This window comes from Nicotiana attenuata, chromosome 8 (assembly GCF_001879085.1).
Source record: "Nicotiana attenuata strain UT chromosome 8, NIATTr2, whole genome shotgun sequence".
NCBI classification, from domain to species: Eukaryota; Viridiplantae; Streptophyta; class Magnoliopsida; order Solanales; family Solanaceae; genus Nicotiana; species Nicotiana attenuata.
In genome coordinates, this window is record NC_031996.1 from 13067199 (window position 1) to 13082013 (window position 14815).

Sequence of the window (14815 nt, forward strand, 5' to 3'; positions counted from 1 at the left end):
AGAGCCGGTGGCAGTGGTCCGACGATATCCATTCCCCACTTCATGAATGGCCATGGAGATAAAACCGAGTGTAACGGTTCTTCTGGTTGAGGTACCAATGGTGCGTAGCATCGACACTTATTGCATTTTTGGACAAAAGCTTTGGCGTCTTGCTCCATTCAGGTCCAGTAATATCTTGCCCTTACCAACTTTAGTACCAAGGAATCTACGCCCGAATGATTCTCGCATAACATAGTTTGCTTCGGAGGCTCTCAAGCATCGGGCCAGCGGGCCTTGGAAAGATTTCTTGTACAATTGACCTCCTTTGAAGCTATATCGTGCTGCTTGCGCGCAGCGCACAGGATGCCTCAGGATCTTCAGGAAACTTTCCGTGCTCAATGTAATCAATGATCTCATTCCTCTAGTCCCAGACCAAATTAGTCGCATTTACCTCCTAATAGTGTCTGCATCTAGAACTGAGTGCAAAAGTTGTACGATCGTACCGGAGTCCGATCCCTTCATTTTCGTTGATGATCCAAGGTTAGCTAATGCGCCTGCTTCTGCATTTTCCTCCCTTGGGATATGTGTAATCGACCACTCCCGGAATCGAGCAAGTAGAGCCTGAACCTTCTTTACGTATTGTTGCATGCGTTCCTCTTTGGCTTCGAAGATCCCGTAGACCTGATTCACCACCATCTAGAATTCGCATTTGATTTCTACAACCTCGGAATCTAGTCCCCTGGCCAATTCGAGTCCTAAAATTAAAGCTTCATACTTCGCTTCATTGTTAGTCAGAGGAACTGTTGTTATGGCTTACCTTAGGGTTTCTCCCGAAGGCATGGTCAATACTATGCCAAGCCCGGACCCTTTTATGTTGGAATCTCCGTTCGTATATAGGAACCAAACCCCTGATGTCAATTCTGACACCATCACTACTTCTTTGGTAGCTAGAGGTAACAATCCTGGACTGAAATCGGCCATAAAGTCGGCCAAAACTTGTAACTTAATTGCAGTCCTTGGTTTATATTCTGTGTCAAATTCACTGATATCGAAGGCCCACTTGGCCAGCCTACCTGAGAGTTCGGGTTTATGAAGGATATTCCGCAGGGGAAAGGTGGTCACCATCGCTATCGGGTGACATTAGAAATAAAGCCTTAGCTCTCGAGAGGCGACTACGAGGGCTAAGGCCAACTTCTCCAAATATAGGTAGCGAGTTTCTGCTCCGGTTAAAATTCTACTAACGTAATAAATCGGAGATTGCATACTATCGTCCTCACTAAAATGGCGCTTACCGCTACCTCCGAGACTGCTAAGTAGCTAAATAAGTTTTCACTCTCCTTCATCTTTGATAGTAACGGAGGGCTTGAAAAGTACCTTTTCATATCCCGCAACTCCTACTAGCATTCCGGGATCCACTCAAAGTCGTTCTTCTTGAGTAGCGCGAAGAAATGGTGGCATTTCTCTGATGATCAAGAAATGAACTTGCTCAAAGCGGTCAATCTCCCTGTAAGCCTTTGAACCTCTTTTACACTTAGCTGGTCCGGGTGGTCTTCGATGGCTTTGATTTTATCGGGGTTAACCCCAATCCCCCTTTGTGACACCAGAAATCCTAGGAACTTACCGGAGCTAACCCCGAACGCGCACTTCTCGGGTTTAAGCTTCATGTTATGCTTCCTCGTGATGTCAAAAGTTTCTTTCCAGCGTTTAAGATGATCACCTACGTTTAAAGACTTAACAAGCATGTCGTCTATATAAACTTCCATGGTTTTCCCTATATGTTTTTCAAACATCTTGTTTACGAGTCGCTGATAAGTGGCTCCGACGTTCTTTAGCCTGAGGGGCATCACATTGTAGCAATATGTGCCGAAATTCATCATGAACGAAGTTTTTTCCTGATCCTCCAAGTTCATCTTAATTTGGTTGTACCCTGAGTAATCATCGAGGAAACTCATTAACTCGTGCCTAGCCGTTGTATCAATCATTTGATCGATATATGGCAATGGGAACGAGTCCTTTAGGCACGCCTTATTCAAGTCCTTATAGTCTACGCACATGCAAAATTTACTTTTCTTCTTAGGAACTACTACTATGTTAGCTAGCCAGCCTGGATACTTTATCTCTCAGATCGAACCGATATCAAGTAAGCGAGTTACCTCTTCTTTAACGAATTTATTTTTTGCCTCCGCAATTGGACGTTTCTTTTATTTTACCGGAGGGATTCTGGGATCCAAGCTTAGCTTGTGTTCATCCACTTCCATCGGGATACCTGTCATATCCTCATGCGACCACGCAAAAAATTGGCATTAAATTTAAGAAATTCAATAAACGCAGACCTGAGCTCAGGGTGCAGTCCTGTACCCAAGTGGAATTTCCTCTCCAAGACTTTTTCGAACAATGCGACTTGCTAAAGTTCTTCCACTGTGGCCTTCGTCGCGTCCGTTGCTTCTGGTACCTGGAAATATCTTGGCACCTTATAAGATTCTGACACCTCTTCCCCTTGGTTGACTTCACTTGATTCGCGAGCAGGCACTGACTCCTATAATTGCTATGCCGCATGCTCCTTCCCTTTGCTATTGGATACCGAAATCACATTCATCTCCCTTGCCGCCGGTTGATTGCCTTTTATCTGTTTAGTCCCCTTGGGAATTGGGAATTTCAGCAACTGATGGTACGTCGATGGTATAGCTTTCACCTCGTGCAACCACGGTCTTCCCGGGATAATATTGTAGCCCATATTACCATCCACAACCTCCAAAAGGATCGTCTTCGTCACCCCCTTGGCATTTGTGGGTAGTAGGAGCTCTCCTCGGGTTGTCACGCTTACGAGGTTGAACCCGACGAGGAGTTTCGTGGCCAGAATGATGCTTCTGGTAAGTTTAGCTTGTTCTAATACCCTCCATTGTATAATATTTGCCGAACTCCCTACATCCACCAGAATACGTTTGATTTTAAAATCTAATACATAAAAAGAAATTACCAGCGCGTCATTGTGCGGTAGCAACAATCCGTCTGCATCCTCCTCCGTGAAAGTGATGTCGTCTTTAGGACTTCCCGGAGCCTTTTGCTGTGGGTTACTGATACCTTTGTCTTTTTTGCTGCCGCGAAGGTAATCCCGTTAATCTCGTCCCCCCCCCCCCCCCACCCCGAAAATCATGTTGATTGGCTGGCGCGGGGGATCTTCTTCTGCTTTTGAGGGCTCCCTGTTATCACGGTTGTGACAATAATTGTTTTTAGCCCGGTCGCTTAAGAATTCCCTGAGATGGCCATTTTTCAGTAGTGTTGCCACCTCTTCACACAGATGTCGGCAGTCCCCAGTCCGGTGGCAGTTCATCCCGTGGTATTCGTACCACAAATTAGGGTTCCTCTGGCTAGGATCGAACCTCATCGGCTTCGGGAACCGTTCTTCTTTAATGTTTCTCATAGCCGATACCAACTCTACTACACTAAAGTTGACGTTGTATTATCATAGTGTGGGGTAGGATAGATCTCGAGAACCTGACGTTTCCTTGTCCTATAATTATCTGTTGTTCCAGCCGCCATCTAATCTTCTATCAGTTACGAACCTGTCTGTCGACCGGAAACCTCTGTCACATCCTTTGGCCCATTCATAGGGCAAAACCTGGCTCCTCGAAGACCGTCTATGTGTGTCGAAATCGTCTTTTGATTTCTCTTTATTCTTCTCCCGACCTTTAGCCGACGGTGGGAAGCTGAGCTGATCATCCTCAATCCTTATCTTTTTCTCGTACCGTTTGTGAACACTTCGCCCAAGTCTCGCTTGGAACTCGAGAAACCTTTCCTTCAACTTTCATGAAGCATCAAAACTTCTCAAATTCAAACCCTTGGTGAACGCTTTAGCTGCCCATTCCTCCGGAACATCCGGGAGCAACATCCTTTCCTTCTGAAATGAGGTCACAAATTCCCACAGCAACTCGGACTCTCCTTGTGCAATTATGAAAATATCGGCCTTTCAGGTCTGCACCTTTCTGGCCCCGATATGGTCATTAATGAAAGAATTTGCAAGCATCTCAAAGGAATCTATGGAATGCTCGGGCAACAACGAATACTACGTCAAGGCTCCCCTCCTGAGAGTCTCTCCGAATTTCTTTAGCAAAACTGATTCGATCTCGTGGGGAGCTAAATCGTTCCCCTTCACTGCCATCGTATATGTGGTAATATGCTTTTGAGGGTCTGATGTCCCATCATATTTTGGCACGTAGGGCATTTTAAACTGCTTCAGGATCAATTCTGGTGTTGTGCTCGGTTTGTACTGCAATTGAGTGTACTTCTTTGAGTCTGATCCCTTCAACACTAGTGGTGCACCCGTGGTTTGGTCCATGCGGGTGTTCACTTCCTTCATAAATTGTATGAGTTCGCTTTTGAAGGGATCGTTCTCGTTTTTGTGACCAGATCCACCCCCCTCAGCCCCATCGAAGCCGACCTCGCCCCTCGGGGTGTTGTTGTCGACCCTCCGTTGTGTGATTTGCGGGAGCACCGGGAGGAACTAGATCTCGTTTGTTCGCGTTATTAGAAGCACTTAATAACGCCTGTTTTAGTTCTGTCATAACCTCATCCTGCCATGTGAGATGGCCGAGAATTGCCTCTTGTTGCTCCTGCAGGACCCTTACCGCTTCAACAACATGTTCTTCTTCAGCATCATCAGGAGTCGCCTCCCGAACATGTCGCGGGTACCGCCTGCGATGGACCAGTGTGGCCTTATTCCCCTCGCTGCGGGTATCACTGATTGAATCTTCGTGCTGAGGCTCGTTTCCTTGGGCCTCAAGATCGTGTGTGTTGTTAACATCATTATCTTCCATTTTCTGTGATATTTTGCTAAGAACAAATAGTCATAACACGTTCATAAAAGAGGCAAGGACCAACTTAATTACACGACTATCTAGGCCCCACGATGGGCGCCAAATTGTTTATCCGTAGAATGGTATAGTTAAATTTATACGTGGTTTATAGACAAGTAAATTAATCTGATCCTAAAATAATAGATCAATTATATAAATATGCAATACTTAGCCTTGAGATAGAGACGAAATAGCAGAAATAATAGTTTCGGCCAACAACAATGAAATCAAAAAGTAGGAAGATAAGATTATATTAAGCTTGAGTGTAGCGTATGTTTGCCAGAAAATTCTTGTCATTTACAATGATAATCGAGCTCATTATTTATAGTTGTACCTAGGGAACACGGTCCTAGGATCAAGCCCCTCTTTAATATCAACTACGAGGGCCATTGAAGAATGTGTAACGGCAGGCATGAATGCCATATTCTTTTGTAACGGCCAGTGTATTAAATGCTGTAGAATATTCTTCATTAAATACTATCAGGTGACGGGCATTTATTTCATCTTTAAGAGTATCATTCTCTCTGGTAACAGACGAGATTGTTGCCTTCGATTTCAGCTATCCTCTATTTTCTTCATTAAATACTATTGGGTGACGGGCATTTATTTCATCTTTAAGAGTATCGTTCTCTTCGGTAACAGACGAGATTGTTGCCTTCGATTTTAGCTATCCTCAATTTTCGACTCCACATGCCACTTTCTGATGCGATCATTTAATATAACATATTTTACCCCATACTGTATACAAATTTAATCAATAATTTATTAGGTATTGATAGAGACAACAAGAAGCCGCAAAAGAATTACTCCTTTCAAGTTCCAACATTTCAACCTATTGTTTTTGTTCTGATCATTCCCATTTTCTTTAGCTAAAATGGCATGACATAGCCATTTTTACGGGTTCTTATTAAAAAATAATCAGTATTTACAAAGCTATTGAAAAGTAGTTATTATTTAACGCGAAATCCTCTGTTGAAACATAGAAAGTTTCAACATAATATATTGGATTATAAAACTTCTGCATATAAACCTCCAATATACTATGTTGGAACTACAACAAATTATGAATTCCAGCACATTATTCTAGAATCTCAACATATTATGCTGGAAATGTTTCGAATTTTAAGGGTGTTTTTGAATAGGATTGTATTTTCGCATGAAAAAGTGACTAAAATTTGATTAATTTTGAAACTATGACTAATTTTCAATTAACAATTGTAAATCTTGCTATTTATGATTTTTTTTCTTTCCCTCCGCACTTGTTCCTATTCTTTAAATTTGGATGGTCCACATAAATCACGTTAATCATTACGTAATTACTACAGTTACGTTAAAAACATATATAAAATGTTGAGTATTGAAGTTTTGATGATTAACAAAGTGTGACTAACTGCTCAAAGAACCAGGTCCTCAATGTAGCTGCTTAACTCTTGTGAAGAACTAGCTCCTCAGGTTAAAGGATCATCTCCTCATGATTGATACTTATACACATGTACAAGACAGTAACTTTATCTCAATGTTACCCAAGTCCGAGTTTGGTGGAAGATGGATGCTATACGTGATAAGGGTCGTTGCTCAAGAAGATTTGGATAATTTAGTCAGAGACAAAAGTCCCAGAGCGTGTGGAATCCTTGGAACAGTAGGAGTCCTATCAAAGAGGAATCTGGCCTTGAATAGGACTCCTAGAAGATCTCAAGTCGTTTTTAAAGAGGATGACTTTGGATTTCCAAACTATCCTTTTACACATCAACTAAAGTGATATAAGTTGTTTTTACTCGTGTTGAGTACTTGCCTTTTGTATTCTTTCGAGTCAGTCTAGTGAATGTGTTTTAGGAAATTGAGTTGTAATCAAACGTCATAAGCAGTTAGTGAGTTGGAGTGAGCAATTTGTTTTACAAGTTACAGTAACTTCTAAATCAAATAGGAGTAGTAGGAGTGCTGGAGAGTATTGAATTACAGACTTGTTGTTGATTCATTTTGGCTTATTGTTCTAGTGGAGTTGGAGTTGAAAATCCTATGTGGTAGGTCGTGGTTTTTGCAGCTTTTGTGCCGGGTGATTTTCCACGTATAATTGTTGTATTCATTTTATTTCTTATTTACTTTACGCTTAAGGAACACAATAAATAAACATGTTCTTAGCAATCCATACGGGCACTCAAACTAACAATTGGTATCAGAGAGGGTCTCTCATTTACACGGCTAATACCTAGAGAAATCTTGGAAGAAAGATGAGTGCTCCACCTAGAATTAATGAAGGACAATTAACTACCAGACCACCCCTGTTCAATGGAAAATATTTTAGTTGGTGGAAAGCAAGAATGAAATATTTCTTGATAGCTGAAGCCTATGAACTATGGATCATAGTTAACCAAGGTCCTTTGATTCCTACTAAACAAAATGCACAAAATGAAACAGTTCCCAAAGACCCCTCCGAATTTGTGGTAGCATATTTCAGAATGATGGACAAGAATGCAAAGGCTATGAAAATCCTTATTTGTGGACTCGGTCCTGATGAGTGCAATAGAATTTCTCCGTGCTCTAATGCGAAGCAGATATGGAATGCACTCCAAACTACTCATGAAGGAACAAATCAAGTAAAGAGATCAAGGCAATAACTACTCATGAGAAACTATGAGCTTTTCTCCATGAAGGAGTCTGAGCCCATCCAAGATTGATGACTAGGTTCACTATAATAACCAATAAACTAAAATTACTAGGAAAGGTGTTTACCTTAGAAGAGTTGTTTAGCAAAGTTCTAAGAATTCTTCAAGCTTCATGGGAATCAAAAGTCACAGCAGTCTAGGAAGCCAAGGAATTGGATAAATCTCACTTGACGAGTTGGTTGAAAACTTAAAACTTAAGAAATGAGAAAGATAGAACTGCGCAAAGAAGAACCAAAGAAGGAGAAGGCCTTGGTTCTTAGAGTATCTGAGGAAGATGAATCTGAATATGATGATCCCGATCTAGCAATGTTCGCCAAGTTCAAGAGGTTCATGAAGAACTCCAAAAGTGCATCCAAGAGAGAGACCAGTGGTAAGCACAAGTAGATCGGCAAAGCTAATAATGATGGGTGCTACAAGTGTGGAAAACTAGATCACATAATAAAGAATTGCCCAATATGGGAAATCAAGTAGAGGAAAGAACAAGCTGAAAAAGAAAAACGGTAAAAGATGAGAGAAAAGGGTTCCAGCAAAGGAAAAATCCTAGGCAAGGGATTTACTGAAGCAATGGAGCGGGCATTCTTCGCAGCATATGAGGACAGTGGGAGTGATCAAGAGGAAGAAAAGGAGGATGAGGTTATAAGTCTCTATGTTTTGATTGATCATGAACACCAAGCTGTGAAGCCAGAACCCTCAGTACAGCTTGGAATGCACATTGGAAGACCTGCTTTGCTTGATGGACACCACTATGATGAATAGAATCTACGTATGGAAACATTTCTTCAGGCTACTGACTTTGACTTATGGGTAATTGTCAGTCATGGACCAATTCTTCAAACCAAATTGGATGGTAAAGGTAACAAGTACTACAAAAGAGATGAGGAGGATGACGAGGAAGATCGTCAGCTAGTTCAGAAAAATGCTAAAGCAAAGGACTTGCTCTACAGAAGTTTGTCTAGAAACACCCTCCTCAGGGTGTCCTCGTGTATCTTTTCTCATTATATATGGAGAACCTTAGAAACTGACTTTGGAAATGAAAACATTGAAGTGGCTCTGATGGCGATTGAAGAATAAAACTGAGCAAGAAGTGAAAAGAATAATGGCCATGAGTGATTCAGAAACTGAAGATAAGGCAAACCAGGTAAGTATATATCTGACTTGAAAGAAAATATTCATGCTATGTCCAAAAAGCAACTAATGGCCATAATTGTGACCTTAATGAATGAAATGGACAAAATGAGTAATGGAAATGATCAGCTAATAAGCAACCTTTCTTGTGTCAAACTTCATATAAAAAAGCTTGAATCTGGCAAAGCTAGTTTAGAGAAACAGGTCAAAGACCTTAAGAACCAGGTTCTTGAACTTACTTATGAGAATGAGAAGTCTCCTGATACACATGGCAAAGGAAAAATGAGTGCTCTGCAGGATAATCTTGGAAAGGAATTAAAAATTGCTAATGATAATCTTTGTGATGCTGGATGAAGAAATAAAAACCTGCATGAAAGCCTAGAAAAGGCTAATTATGAACTCTCTAGACTAAGCAAATGGCATAGGTCTTTTGATGCCTTGAATTGGCTGAATGAAAATTGTAGCTCTAACAAGTCTGGAATTGGCTATAGAAAACTTGTCCCTAAGTTTGACCCAAAGTATGTAGGAATTTCTGATAATAAAATGTGCACTCATTGTGGAAGAGTAGGACACTTTAGAGACACTTGTCCTACCTTATCATGCTCGGTTTAGAAATGTTGATACCCAATTTTTCCCTATATATATATTTTCAAAATAACATATATATATATATATATATATATATATATATATATATATATATATATATGCATATATAAGCATTGCCTAAGGTTTTAGTATTTTCCCCAATTTTTATAAAGATTTTTTAAAAATCAATTTATTTTCCACTTTAGCAATACAAAATCAGTAATTATTCTCAAAATCCTCAATTTTGGTGAATAATTTATTTTATTCCCATGTTTATACAAAAAAATTATAGTTAAGTAATTTTATATACATTTTACAAATTTATTTGGTATTTAAAGCTAAATTGCATTATAATTGCAATTCTAGCCTATTTTAAGTTTAATAGCATTTTTAATTATAAAAATTGGTTCCAGTATTTTTAAAAATTAATATTATGTGTCATTAACTACTCAAGTACTTTTTAATTTGCTTTTAAAATCATTTTGCTATTTTATAAAATAAAGGGAAAACTGGCTACTTAAATTTAGCCTCATTTCGTTGCAATTACAGGCCTATTTACATTTCAATTAAGCCATCAATTGACCCAATCCTAAGCCCCAATTGGACCGGCCCAATTTCAATTTTACCCAGCCCCTTAACCCATTTATTTAACCCGCCCGGCCTTTCTTTCAATCCAGGCCGTTGATCATTTTGATCAACGGCCAGGATCGTCCCTTGCCGTTTTTAATTTCCCTACCCTAACCTAATCCCCCATTTCGTTTGGTCCGCCGCCTTTGAATACTCTCCTCTCTCAAAACCCTCTCGAAGGTTCTCCAGAACCCTAGTCATCTTCAACCCTTTTTCCACCGTACTTTCGCCGGAATCCATGGCTTCTCAGGCCATGGATGGTCTGTACTCACCCCCCTCCACCATTAAACCCTGGGTGTTCGAAGTGTTGAGGTCTGACCTCGATGGTTCTCTTTCAGATCTTCTCAGAGCTATAGTTCTATGGCCTCGGCCGTTGCTCCGGCGCATTCAAGCATTTCGAGCCTATTTCCGATCTCTCCGACTCAAGATCGGGCTTTCTTCCAAGCCTTTCTCATTTCTGGGGTTTCTCCGAGATCCTAAGCTATTCGAGTTTTTTCTCTGTCTGTTTTCTTATATCTATGCTATATCCGTGTTTTATTGGATTTTTACGGTGTTTTCCCCAATCTTTTCTTTCAAAATTGTTTCTCTTCGATTTAGGGTTTCTGAAAGGATTTCAAAACGTCTTTCTGATTCTTCCTTTTCTTTTTTTTATGTGTGTTGGCCTATACTATGTTTTACCACGCATGTGTTGTTCTTCTTCTTTTCTTTCTACTATGCATGACTCTCCTGTACTTTGTATTCTACTGTGCCTTTAAACTAGGCTCGCATGTCAATCTTTGTTATATTTTTCTATCTATTCTTTGCTATACTTTTCAGTATTCTTCTACTGTATGTGTTTCCTACCGAGTTCTTAAGTTTGTTTGCCTTTACTGAACTTCTGTTTGAGTTCTAAACATGCTTCCTTTACTGTTTCTTAAGTTTATATCACTTCTTCTCTCTTCTGAACTTGCTTGAGCTCCGAGCTTTTCTCAAACATGTTCTTTATGTTTTCAAACCTGCTATCAGATCTGTTTGTTTCTCATGAGTCTCTGAAAGAGACCTCTGAGCCTGCTTAAATGGCTTGTCTTCTCATCGCTGTATCAGATTCGAGTTGAAACCCTAGGATCTGAGGGTTTTGGAAAGTTTGATTTGGTGTTTGGACTTGGGTTCTACTTTGGAAACCTGAACTCCCAGACTCATTTTGAGTCTATAAATTGGACTGGAACCTCTTTTTTTATAACTCGAAATTTTTCTATGATAGGTTTTCTAATTAACATGACAACTCTTTCTTGTTTGACATACCTGTGTGCTTTATATATGAGAAATTCTTCCTTCAAAAAGGTTTTACCAACTTATGATTGATTCCGAATTCCTTTTAGTAAGGTTTGATTGATTGTTACTAATTTTCCTTAAGTAAAACCCTTTCCTTCTCTTTTCCTGACTTGGTTCATTCGAACAAAGCCTGCAATTTTGATTTTAATGGCTGTTTGATTGATTCCTTTTCCTTGTTCTCACAAACCGTGTTACTATAAAATTCTTTCCTTAAATAGACCCCTGTGTATTTGCCCTTATTGTACTACTTTGGAGAATATTTTGAGCAAACTCTTTCCATACATAATTTTGCCCGTTTGAAATCAGAATCCCTTAATTAAAGGGAATCCTTTTTGTAATTGATTGCCAAACTATTCTCTTACCTTTTTCTTACTTGCTTGCTACACTATAAAAGGGGACGACCCTTCTGCACTTTGAACTTCCAATGGAATACTCTTTAAGACAACTTTGAGTTTAATACTCTAACATACATGCATACTTTCAATTTCAATACTCTTACACTTCACCCAACACTCTACTCTCTTCTGAGACCTGCTGATTGTTTGCTTGCAATTTGGTTTTCAAGGCTACTGTTTTACTTTCTTGTTTCCCTGAAACTTGTGCGTTCTAATTTAATTTTTAGCCTCATCCCAACGTGTTTACTTTACAGTTTCCACATCCCTGTCTGTTCTACTACTTATGTTTAATGTTAATTAGCAAGTCAATTCCCTTGCATATGTTTCTACTATGAATCCCTACACCCCTGACTGCATTACTACCTGTGTTTGATGTTAATCAGCAATGTCAATTTCATTGAACATGTTTCTATTTGTGGATCCCCATATCCCTATTCCCATATATGTGTTTGAGTTAAAGTTTGGGCATGGCAGCACCTAAATTGTTGTTCATGTCTGGGCTTGATCCTTTAAGAGATCATAACTCCCAAACAATATGGCTAACAGGCTGGTTAGGGGTGTGCCAGCACTCCTAATTGCTGGGTATTACCACCAGCCTATCTTGGCTCTCCCAGAATCCCCTTTCTGCACTTACACTCACTCTTAGTTTCTAAGTTCTGCCCCCATCCTATGAGCCTTGCTTTAGGGACCTTGAGTTCCCTCTGAACTTGGACATTTGAGGGCTGGCCTTTCCACACTGCACTTCCATTCAATTCTGCAATATGTTTGGGTGTAAGCACTGCCCAGAGTTCATGAGGCTTTTGGGAACTCTGACACACCCAGAAAATGAGAAAGGCTTTTGAAATTGGATCTTTGGAGTTGGTTTATTTCATATTTCAGACCTGGAGTCTGAATCAGGCTCTCCTTGGTTGTACTCTAATTTCTGATGTAATTTTATTCTTCTTGATTCGTTCTGGTTTGTAATAATTTTTGTAATAACTTATGGGGGTTTTAGTGAAAGGGGAAGGATCACTCATGTATGCATACGGGTAGACATCATGTTCTTAGGTATTTATTCCTGTAATCGCATCCTGCTTTTCACTTATGCATTTCATATAGAAATCCTGCCTATAGTTCCGCACTTCTCATATATAGAAATCATGCCTTCGATTTTCTGCACTTATGCATATATAGATACCATGTCTTTAAGGTTTTGCACTCATATAGATACCATTTCTTTAAGATTCTGCACTCCTGCATTATTAGATATCATGCCTATTGGTTTCACCTAGGCAAGCCATTAGGTAATTAATTAACTACACCAGTCTTTAATAATTACAACCAGCGGGCAGTCCTAATTTGGACTTCTTATCTGAAAATATATGATAAATCAGCCTGCCTTATCGCTTTAAGTTAATTCAGACCCTAATCAGTATCTAAAAGACATGCTAAAACTATATGTTTCTCTTTGTTTTAAGGAGGTTTTGTTTGAGCCTTACCTGTTTATATGCTTCCCCATACTTGTCATATATGTTTTGACTGTCGCCTTAGACTTTTATCCTTTTAAACCACTAAAAGACAATTCTCCCTCCCCCTTTAGGACTAGTAGTCCCAAATGCCTCCGGGACAGATAGGATTGGGACGGGTAATAGCATGCAATAAGTAACGAGACCATTCCGCGCTTTAATATCTTAACGGGGTGGGAAAGGGTAGATATGGATATGATGACCACGCGATAACACCACGTGTATAAACGGTTACCGGGTGTTGTGTGGTGTGATCCATATTGTTTATAAACCTAGGGCCCCCCCCCCCTTTCCTTTACTTGTTTAATCTTTCAGAATTTCTTTTTTTTTTTAAAACAAGAAACTGCTCAATTTTCAGCTTCTTTAACTTTTCTTTTACTTCAATTGCTTGCATCAATTACGTAAAAACCTTCCTTTATCTTGTTTATTTTCAGAACTTTAAAATTGCTTTCTTCCCAACTTTCAGCATTCTTTAAACTCCTTGTACTTCAGTTGTTTGCAACCATTATGTGAAAGCTATCTAGTATTTACAATGCTTGCTTGTTTACTTATTATTTGTACTTAAAGTAACAATTATAGCATGGCCGGGAACCACACTAGTGGATCTTGAGGGGTGCCTAACACCTTCCCCTCGAGATAATTTCAAGCCCTTACCCCAATCTCTGGTTTTTTTCAAAATCAAACTCATTCTTGGTGTCCTAATGCACTTAATCATTAGGTGGCGACTCTTCAATTGCAAACCCAATTCCCAAAAGGAAACGAGTTGTCCGTCCAAATGTCATAAAACCGATATCGCGAGAGAAAGGGGGCATCGACAGCATGGCGACTCTGCTGGGGATTTCTTTAAGGCTTTTACCATTTCATGCTATTTGTGACTTTATGTTTCTTTACATGTCTTTACTTGTTTAAATGCCTTTAAGTATTTATTCTTTCTTCTACTACGAAACTAACTTGGCTCTTTGTTTCTTTTCTTAATGCTTTCCTTTATCGCTTTCCTTTAATACAGTTGTAAATGATGAGAAACTGTTGTAATTATTACTTTATGAACGTGCAAATACGTGACAACTTGTTTGATTATTGTAAATGCATATTCAACATCATATTCCACTCGTGCCAAACAAAATACCATAGCAACGCTTATAATGAGTGGTTGCGTCCTTCCGATATTATCACCCCTTAAATCCAGCAATGGCATATTTGCTGTAAAACCAGTTGATCAACAGTGTAGTCGACGGTTCCGTGCCTTTCCCTCTTGAGTTGTCCGCTCAAGGGTACCAGTCTAATACTCCATAGAAACCCTACTCTGTTTAATTGTGCATGCATCATTGTCAAACCTAGCCGAGTCAGTTATGTTGTCCACATAATGACTCTTTAAGATAGCTTTATCCAAAGTCCACTGGGTTTCCTTGAAACCCAAACGGACACTACCACATTCTGTGCATTTATTTGGAGAACTAAATGCTTTTATGCCAATTATTGATATTAAATAGTCGAGTCTGGTGGGGGTATGGGTCTAACCTTATTTGCCTTGCAGAAATATGAGGCACGAAGTCCCCATATTCGACATGGTCACCAACATCCACCCAAGGTTGCTAAGCTGGTGGAAAGGTTTACGCTCTAGTTCTCAAAAGGGTCGAAGCTTGTCAAGAGGCTAAAGGAACTGAAGGGGACATCTAGCCAGAGCCTACCTATTGTTGGGACTTCGCGAGTTGGGAAAGCTGTTCGATGGAGCCAGGGATGCCGAATCTGGGGAAGGTCCTTTTGGGACC

General features: G+C 39.9%; 2 protein-coding genes across 2 annotated transcripts; one reads left to right on the forward strand and one right to left on the reverse strand.

Annotated features, from left to right (window-relative positions):
• Window positions 2525-3400, reverse strand: LOC109231495. The gene is made up of 2 exons (XM_019397154.1): window positions 3122-3400; window positions 2525-3043 (listed from the first exon to the last, which is right to left on the reverse strand). The coding sequence occupies exons 1-2, from the start codon at window positions 3398-3400 to the stop codon at window positions 2525-2527; spliced, it is 798 nt and encodes a 265-aa protein (XP_019252699.1).
• Window positions 7151-7879, forward strand: LOC109231497. The gene is made up of 2 exons (XM_019397155.1): window positions 7151-7426; window positions 7706-7879. The coding sequence occupies exons 1-2, from the start codon at window positions 7151-7153 to the stop codon at window positions 7877-7879; spliced, it is 450 nt and encodes a 149-aa protein (XP_019252700.1).